The sequence below is a fragment of the Myotis brandtii genome, unplaced genomic scaffold (genome assembly GCF_000412655.1).
Source record: "Myotis brandtii unplaced genomic scaffold, ASM41265v1 scaffold434, whole genome shotgun sequence".
In the NCBI taxonomy this organism is placed as follows: domain Eukaryota; kingdom Metazoa; phylum Chordata; class Mammalia; order Chiroptera; family Vespertilionidae; genus Myotis; species Myotis brandtii.
The window spans coordinates 2,293,575-2,302,853 of record NW_005366599.1 but is presented as its reverse complement, the minus strand read 5'-3'; the positions used below and the strand labels follow the sequence as shown (position 1 = coordinate 2,302,853).

Genomic DNA, 9,279 nt, shown 5'->3' with positions numbered 1-9,279 from the left:
CAGCACGCCCCTTCGTTCTCGCGTGGGCCCTGGAGGTGGGTGTCAGAGATACCGGATCTCAGCGGAGAACATGGAAGCGGAGAGAGGAGGTCGCTGGCCCGCAGGCACACGCCCCCCTGGGAGGTGCGGTCGCCTGGGGTCAGCCCTGGGTTGTCCGCGCTGTCCCCCTGGCTCCCCGGCCCTCAGACCACAGCTGCTGGCTCGGGGACTGTGTTCTCGGAAATCCCTCTGATGTTGGCTACTTGTAACGCAACAACAACGAGACTTTGGGTAAATCGCTTTGGCCTTTGGTTTCTTTCCCCCCTCTTCTCCGCCCCCAGTCCTCACCCGAGGACATGTTCATGGATTTGAAAGAGAGACATCGATGTGAGAGAGAAACATCCTATGTGAGAGCCAAACATCCGCTGTCTCTCTTATTGGCTCCAACCCGCGACCAAACCGTAACCTGGGTAGGTGCCCTGACCGGGAATCGAACCCACGACCTTTCAGTGTCCAGGACGACGCTCCAACCCACTGAGCCACAAGGACAGGGCTCTTTCCCTTTTAATGGGGCGATCTGGCTAGTTATTCTTGAAGCTTGCTGCAGTTCTTCAAAGCAAAGCAGGTAATGAAACTAGCTTCTCTGAAGTCAGCCTTTCTTATCATCCCTTTATAGTTAGTCTGGGTTATCAGTAATTTAGCCGCCACTGACCCGTTTGCCAGACTTGCAAAATACTCGCTGCACATAATCAAAGGGCTATAATGACAGGCTTAGCCCGACTCCTAGGTAAACATTTGTCAAAAGTATATCTTGAAACTGCTGGGATCTGAGGACCTGTCATTGCTCCTGGACTCATGGGTGGGAGCCAAAGAAATACTTCTTTTAAAAAGTTTTACTACCACCACCCTAGCAGGTGTGGCTCAGTGGGTAGAGCATGGTCCTGAGACTGAAGGGTCCCAGGTTCGATGCCTGTCAAGGGCATGTACCTCAGTTGCAGGCTCATCCCTAGCCCTGGAGGCAACCAATCGATGTGTCTCTTTCACATTGATGTTTCTATCTCTGTCTCCCCCCCACACACACACACACTCTCTCTCTAAATATCAATGGAAAAATATCGAGTGAAGATTAACAAAAATAATATAAAATCCCCCCAAAATTTTTTAAAAATGTTACTACTACCAATGAGTGAAGGCACTTCCCATACTTATAAGTGGAATCCCTGTGAAACATGTCCTCTTGCTTACGTCATTTTGTGTGGCCTTTGCCAACAAACTCCAGGTGAAAGGTGTGCTGTGCCGACTTTATCTCCTGATTCTGTAGGATACGCTCTGAAGGGTGGTCTCTGGACTTGACATTCACTAGGACCTTTTTGTGAAATCAGAGGCAACCTGAAGTGAAAACAACATTTAGTTGGAGAGTTAGAGAAAAAATAGAAGCAATCTTATTTCTTACATGTGTGCTTGGAAGTGGAAAACATCTGTTTTGTTTGCTGCTAGTTTTTGATGCCACATAAGTATAACTGTAGGAGGTGAGGTCCTCTTCCCACCAGGACATCTCAGTACGTTCACTCAGTGCTCAGGAAGTTCAGAGACTTCCCTAGGAGACTCAAATGGAAGCAACCTGGGAATTCTAGTTAAAAATCTAAAAATTAGAAAGAATAAATAGGTAAATAAATAAATATGTAAAAATTAGAATCCGAATACATAGTTACAATTGGAGTAATTAGAAATTTCAAAAATCAGCTTAAGAATCTTCCTTCAGCCTGGCCAGGTAGCTCATTGGTTGGAGCATCATCCCTGTATGTCAAGGTTGCAGGTTTGATCCCCTGTCAGCGCACATACAAGAGACACCCAAAGAATGCATGGATAAGTGGAACAACAGGTCAGTGTTTCTATCTCCCTCTCTCCCCCTCTTTCCCTCCCTCCCTTCCTCTCTCTAAAATCAATGAATGAAAACCAATTTTTTAAAGGAAGAAGAGCCTGGCCGATGTGGCTCAGTGGTTGAGCATCAACCCAGGAACCAAGAGATCACTGGTTCAATTCCCAGTCAGGGCACAGGTCTGGATTGCAGGCTTGATCCCCAGTAGGGGCATGCAAGAGGCAGCCGAGCGATGATGTTTCTCTCATGGATATTTCTATCTCTGTCCCTCTCCCTTCTAAAAATCAGTAAAAACATATTTTAAAGAAAAAGTTTCCCTTAAAAAAAAAACAACTCACCCCAGGTTTTAGACTTTAGAATATCCCCTCAATTATGGTCCAGAGAGTGAAGTAGGCGGCTAGTCAGGACCACCAGGTTCTGCCATGAACAAGACGTAGGCGATCTTGAATGAATCCCTTTCTCCGTGGTCTGGATTTCTTGTTTACAGAGTGGCCATTGCCTGCCGCACGCTGAGGGGAAGGAGTCATTTCTCATTACCTGGGCACACAGGCCAGGTCAGAGGCATCACGGTGCCTAAAAGCTAACTCATCTGAGATTTCTGAGAATTTTCCAAAATTTATTTGGAGAGAGGGTTCCTGAACAATAAATCAGAGTAAAATTACTTTGATCTTTGTACGTTTTTTAGACATTTTAATTGATACATTTTAAACCTAATTTATTTCTAAATAATGGATAATTTCTACTTATCAATGTTGAATTGCCTTTGGAAGAGTTTCATTTTTACACATCATTCAGCAGTGTTTATATCCAGTTTTAAGATCTTGGTCCCAGTCAAGTTAGCTTTAAAGGAGCCAATCCCTTTTCAAGTTTTAAACAAACAATAAAAACACAGTTAAATAAACTTAAAAAGGCTTTCTTTCTTGAGATCAGTATTCTGGGATCTTCATCCTTCCACAACAGTGATGAAACTAGAATCCTGACCTACCAATAAAACATTTTCCCAAAATTCCTGCATGTTCCTTCCTTCCCTGATCTATACATTGTTCTTCCCATGGTTGTTGGTTGTCTGGGATGCTCAAGTTCAGCCCACAGCAGAGAGTGGGGCTAAACATTTGAGCTTGGATTGCAGATGGGAGGAAAGCCATTTCTCACAGTCACCCACGCCCCCAGCCAGCACGGGTTGGCCATCTCAGAAATTGAGTACAAAGGGGTCGGCTGAGTCCTGTGCACACGCAGGTCCCTCTAAAGCAGTGAGGTGCTGTGTGTTCATTCATTCACGGCTTATCTAACCTCACGATGGGTCTTCATGAGCCATTTAAAGATGGGTCTGCAAAGGTCATTCTTTTAGGGAGTTTCCCATCTACATTATGTTCAGAAGTTCCACATTTATAGCCATGAGCCTGGTTAACTGCATTGGGCAGGCAGTGGTAAGTAAGCCCTGGTTGTCCAAACACCTAACACGCAGATGATCACATTCCTCAGGTGTCGTGTAGTAAAGAGGCTGAGGAACCCTAGCAGTTTGGCTCAGTGGATAGGGTGTTGGCCTGTGGACCGAAGGGTCCCGGGTTCAATTCCGGGTGTGCAGGAGGCAACCAATCAATGTGTTTCTCTGTCTTTCCCTCTTTCTTCCACTCTCTCTAAAAATCAATGGGAAAATATCCTTGGGTGAGGGTTTAAAAAAAAAGAAGAGGCCGAGGAGCAGGGTCATTAGGAGCAGGAGTTGTAGCCCACACTTGGGTGACCTTGAACAAGTCATCGCAAAGTCTCCATTTAATGCCACAGCTGTCCTTCATGAGCTATTGCGAGTACACGGGGCTCTGCAGCGAGGCCTGCGTGCATCCCGCCTTTATCCTTCTGGGAGTTTCGTGCCTCTAGGCTAGTAGGTTAACCTTTTTGCCTTTTCTTTGACATTGAAGTGTTAGTTACCGTCTAATAAAGTATTAATGAGCACTTACTGTGCCCGGGATGTCGGATGTTGGAAGTATTGCAGTGGAGTAAGGATATGTACAAAATGCCTGACGGGAGCGGATACTCAGATGATACTTACTGTTAGTTTTTGAAGTTTGATAAGCATGAGATTCTGCTGACTTTAAAAAGGCGCACATTTGCATAGAAAGCGGTGGTATGCTTTGTCCTGGCTAAATTTGCTGCCCGTCTGTTGTACTAATAAAAAACCTTGTGCCAGAACTTAGGGATAGCAGTAGGCTATGGCTTCCCAAAGCTTTCTTTGCTCTTTGTGTTCAAAGTACCAGTTTTGTTCTGTTTTTTCTTCGAAAGACAGTTATCTCTCTGAACTCTGCTTCCTGCAGGGTCATGAGTTTGACTTGGAGGGTGCGGGGAGGGGTTCCCAGAAGCTGGGCTGAGCCTGGGAGTAGGGTGAGGCATTGTCCGAACAGGCGGCGTGGGACCGAAGATACAGCTGTGGGCGCTATCAGCTCTGACAGGGCGGGCGGGAGGAGGGCTCTCCGGAGGCAGAGGCTCGGCCAGGCCCTGACTAGACAGCAGAGCTGGTCAGGAGGGCCAGGCCCGGTCCCGAGGGCGCCTGGTGGTCCTGCTCGAGGTGGGAGGGAACTGTTAGGAGACCCAGCTCGTTCCGCTGACATCTCATAATGTGATCAGCAAACATCGTGGGGTTAAATTTAAAAATGTGTTTTCTTTAATGAACCATAGCTAGTTATTACTTTGCTGCTTTGGGCGTTTCAAACAATTGCCTCTTGAAAGTTTAATGCTCTGGTTCTGCATTATCTACCCAAATACCTTTCTTTTTCTTTCCCTTTTGCTTTCTTAAAGAGAATTCAATTGAAAGCTTTTCTGTTTGCCACGCACTCAGTGATAAAGCCATGGGTCAGGAAATAGGGGGCATACCAGCAGCACGTCTTGTGCAGCTATGGAATTTAGTGTTTACTTTTTTATTAAACTTTTCTTTTCATTTTACTTATGTATTTTATTTATGTCCTGCCTTGTTCAAGAAAGGATTTAAAACAACTTACAGATAAATAAATAAAATCGCATAAATGTTTAAAAGGGCCACACACAAAAAATAAAAGACCCCTGGGAATAGTGCTGTTGTTACCACTATCTGGCACACGCCATACAGCCCACTCCCCTGAAGAAGCTCGTGGTTGAAGTGACACCTCCTTCGAGACGAGAGGATCCTGTTTGGACCTGGGCCTGCACGCGCCCAGTGCACAGTGTTCCCTCGCTGGCTTGCAGGAGCCAGAACATTCCTCAGCATTAAAATGCCAACAGACATCAACCACAAGGAGTCTGCACGAGTGGGCAGGGTATAACAGATGGACACGGACGAGAGAACGTATAAGGTCAGGCTCTTAGGGAAAAATCAGCCAGGCTCTGGATGTGGAGACAGGATCCAAACCATTAATTTTGACCCAGAAAGGAACTTGAGCTCATTTCTCTAAGACATTGGCCTTTTTTTTTTAACTGTTGTGTCTCAAGGGCACCAGATACACAGATGGGCGTGCCCAGGAAGAGAAATGAAAACAAAATTGTACAGTGGCAGGAAAATATTTCCTAAGCCCTTGGAATGACCTCTGATCAGGAATCAGAATTTCTGTGGTCTTGGCCCATCCGTGCTCACATGCTATGGTCAGCAGAGACGTGCACTGGAGGACAGGGCTCACCCTCTGCCCCATCACCCTTAAAGGTCACGCTTTTTTAGTGCTTAGAGTTCTGTCATTACTAGTTGCCTAATACTTTTTTTGTTGTTTTTAATCCTCACCCGAGGACGTGTTCATTGATTTTTAGAGAGAGAGGAAGGGAGAGAGAGAAAGAAACATAGATCAGTTGCCTCTTGTACGTGCCCTAACCAGGCCAGAACCGAACCTGTGACCCTTCTGTACATGGGACGACGCTCAACCAACTGGACCACACCGGCCAGGGCAGCCTAGTACTTTTTTGAACTTAGTTACATTTTGAGGGTTAATGCATTCTGTAAATTGTGTAATTTTTTTCCTTCGAAGTGGAACTTAAGGTTCAAAGGTTATTCCTGGTTGTAGAAACCTGGAATTGTTTGATCAACCTCCTGTTTTGGTTTTCTGACTTATTCATGATGTGATTATCTCTTAAGCCCACCTGTCCAAAGGGAAGAGCCTGAAAACGGCTGCAGGAAGCCAGCTTCCAGAACACTGAGATGCAGTGTCCACCCCACCCTTACACTCACCACAGCGTGGGGCAGCGGGAGCACTAGCCCAGGGCCTTGCATGCTGGGTGCCTGTGAGATGCAGTGTCCACCCCACCCTTACACTCACCACAGCGTGGGGCAGCGGGAGCACTAGCCCAGGGCCTTGCATGCTGGGTGCCTGTGAGATGCAGTGTCCACCCCACCCTTACACTCACCACAGCGTGGGGCAGCGGGAGCACTAGCCCAGGGCCTTGCATGCTGGGTGCCTGTGAGATGCAGTGTCCACCCCACCCTTACACTCACCACAGCGTGGGGCAGCAGGAGCACTAGCCCAGGGCCTCGCATGCTGGGCGCCTGTGAGCCGTGTGGGTGATTCCCTGGAAAGGCCAAAGACCCTGGCCTCCACGTGGAGCTGGGAACGGTGTCAATGACTGAAACAGCAAAGCCCTTGAAGTCAAGTGTGAGTTTGACTTCGTAGTCTGGGGCAAGTTACTTAACTTCGTTGGGCCTGTTTCTTTATCTGTCAAAGCCAGACAATAATTTTACTGTCAGAGGGCTGTTGGGAGAATTAAGCAAGAGTGCTTAACATAGTAATGGGCACATTATTCTGGAAAGTAAATGCCAGTACATTTTTATTGCTATCATGAGCATAAAGTTATAAGGAATGGTTTTATCGATTTGTTGGAGTTCTTTTGTATAATTTGGATTCTTTTGTCTGAGAGGTTTTGTAAATATCTGATCCCTCTCTGTAGATTGCCTTTCACTCTCCAAAAGCCATCTGTTTTATGAACCAAAGTTCGCTTTGAGCCAGGCTACACGTTATTAATTTCTAGCCAGCTTCTGGGCCAGGGGTTCATCAGGTAAACTCCTGCATCGCAGACAAGTCATTTAATCTTTTTGGTCCTCACTATTTCATCTGTAAAATGGGGGTTCCAATGCCAGCCTGAGACTGTGATGACTAGTCCTGAACGAGGAGCAGTCAGTGCTTAGAGTTCTGTCAGTCTGTACAGATGCGCTTGTGACATCATGGGCAACCTTAAGTCCTGATCAGCTCCCGGTGCTCCTCGCTCCTCCTCGTCACCTTGCCGGGCCGGGGCTCGTTCTCTGTCTTCCTCAGAATTTCCCAGGGTTCAGTGCTGCACATACTCCCCCCAAGGCTCCCTTTCAGCTGTGCTTTGGCCCAGCAGCATCTCCATCTGCCTCGGCATTGTGCTTAGTTGGTCACATTCCCTTCTCCAGGCCTGACTGCTGCCCGTTTCTCCCTGACCCATGCGTCTGAGCCAGAAGCTGGAACGCCCTTTGCTCTTTTTTCTCCGTGTCGTATTGAGTCCCTTTCAGCTGTCCCACAGGTCACCCAGTCAGGAATCCTCCCTCCAGCCCCTCATCCCTTCTTTTCCTTTGTGATTTCTAGGCTGCCGCCCGGCCTGCACACCCTCCACCCTGCATTTCTGCTGTAGTTTTCTTCCATCTCTCTGGTTTTGATTTTTGACAATTTTAGTTGAGCTGTACCAAATGCATATTAACAAAGTGTCCTGATCATATTATTTTCCTACCCAGAAACCTGTGTGCCTCCCCGTGGTTTATTGGGCCAGGGTCTACCCTTGGCTCCTTTTTAAAGCCCCTACACCTTAGGTCAGTGATGGCAAACCTATGACACGCGTGTCAGAGGTGACACGCGAACTCATTTTTTTGGTTGATTTTTCTTTGTTAAATGGCATTTAAATATATAAAATAAATATCAAAAATATGTCTTTGTTTTACTATGGTTGCAAATAGCAAAAAATTTCTATATGTGACATGGCACCAGAGTTAAGTTAGGGTTTTTCAAAATGCTGACACGCCGAGCTCAAAAGGTTCGCCATCACTGCCTTAGGTGTTGGATACTCTGCCAGCTTCGTGATGTTCTGCCTCTTCCACGAAGCTCCACGGGGTCCGACAGTCAAAAGGCTCACCGTTAACCCCAGCACCGCGTGGCACTTACTGATGTCTACTGAACCAGTGAGCAGGTGCATTAATTTCTTGCCTGCTTCCTATCTACTTACTAGTATATCCATCCTTCCTTCCTTCCTTTCGCCCTTCCTTTTTTTTTTTTTTTTTTTTTTTTGTAGCCCTCACCCAAGGATATTTTTTCATTTTCTTAGGGGGAGTGGAAGAGAGAGGAAAAGACAGAGAGAAACACTGATGTGAGAGAAACACATCAATTGGTTGCCTCCTGCAGGAGCCCTGACCAGGGCCTGGGCCGGAGAGGAGCCTGCAAGCAAGGCATGTGCTCTTGACTGGAATGGAACCCAGGACCCCTTGGTCGGTAGGCCGATGCTCTATCCACTGAGCCAAACCGGCCAGAGCAGTAACAATGGAACGTTACTAGTAAATATACCAGTTAGGGAATGCACCATAATGAAGTTCAGAAAAAAAAAATCATTTCAATTTATTTGCTGCATTGAACCTTAGACTGACACAGAAGAATAAAAATAAATAAGAATAAGCTTGAAGTTTTTCTTCTTTAAAAACCCTTTTTCTTTTTTTTTTTTTTTTTTTTTTTTGTAGCCCTCACCCAAGGATATTTTTTCATTTTCTTAGGGGGAGTGGAAGAGAGAGGAAAAGACAGAGAGAAACACTGATGTGAGAGAAACACATCAATTGGTTGCCTCCTGCAGGAGCCCTGACCAGGGCCTGGGCCGGAGAGGAGCCTGCAAGCAAGGCATGTGCTCTTGACTGGAATGGAACCCAGGACCCCTTGGTCGGTAGGCCGATGCTCTATCCACTGAGCCAAACCGGCCAGAGCTTATATTCCTTTCTTTAGGGCATCTGTCCCGCTGAAATACCCCGCCTGTATTGGGTACCTCAGCAAGTCGAAACCCACCTTCTGCATCCCATTAGATCCCACTGCCTCTGGGAGGTTTTCTTTGCCTTCTCACTGCCCAGAACTTACTTCCCCACCATTAGCATTTCTGTAGTTAATCGTGTGTGGGTTTTTTGTGATATATATACACACACACACACAGACACACACTCTGAGTGGCCCGATTATTATGACCACCTGACGTTTGCAGGCAAATTAGCCATACACTGCATCGTATGGAATATGGAAACCGAGGCCTGTTCGAACATCTTTGCTGTCTGCAGTTACCAAGATAAAACGTCTCCAATTCACACAGGAACACAAGGATTGGACAGTCGAGCATTGGAAAAAAGTCATGTGGTCCGATGAATCACGTTTCCAGTTGCATCATGCAGATGGCAGAGTGAGAATTTGGTGGAAACAGCATGAAAGCATGCA

At 46.6% G+C, this 9,279-nt stretch overlaps 1 protein-coding gene across 2 annotated transcripts in view; it reads left to right on the top strand.

The window, feature by feature from the left end:
* The first annotated feature begins 216 nt into the window (after positions 1–216).
* Positions 217–9,279, top strand: part of DNAJC11 (DnaJ (Hsp40) homolog, subfamily C, member 11) — a 45,904-nt gene continuing 36,841 nt past the window's right edge. Inside the window, exon 1 of one of the 2 annotated variants that reach the window (XM_005874336.2) lies at positions 217–270. In XM_005874336.2, coding sequence (XP_005874398.1) covers positions 232–270 — 39 coding nt within the window. In that variant the 5' untranslated portion in view covers positions 217–231. Of the gene's footprint in view, positions 271–5,136; positions 5,179–9,279 lie in introns of those variants that run through there. The other variant, XM_014546179.1, reaches the window with a different exon arrangement.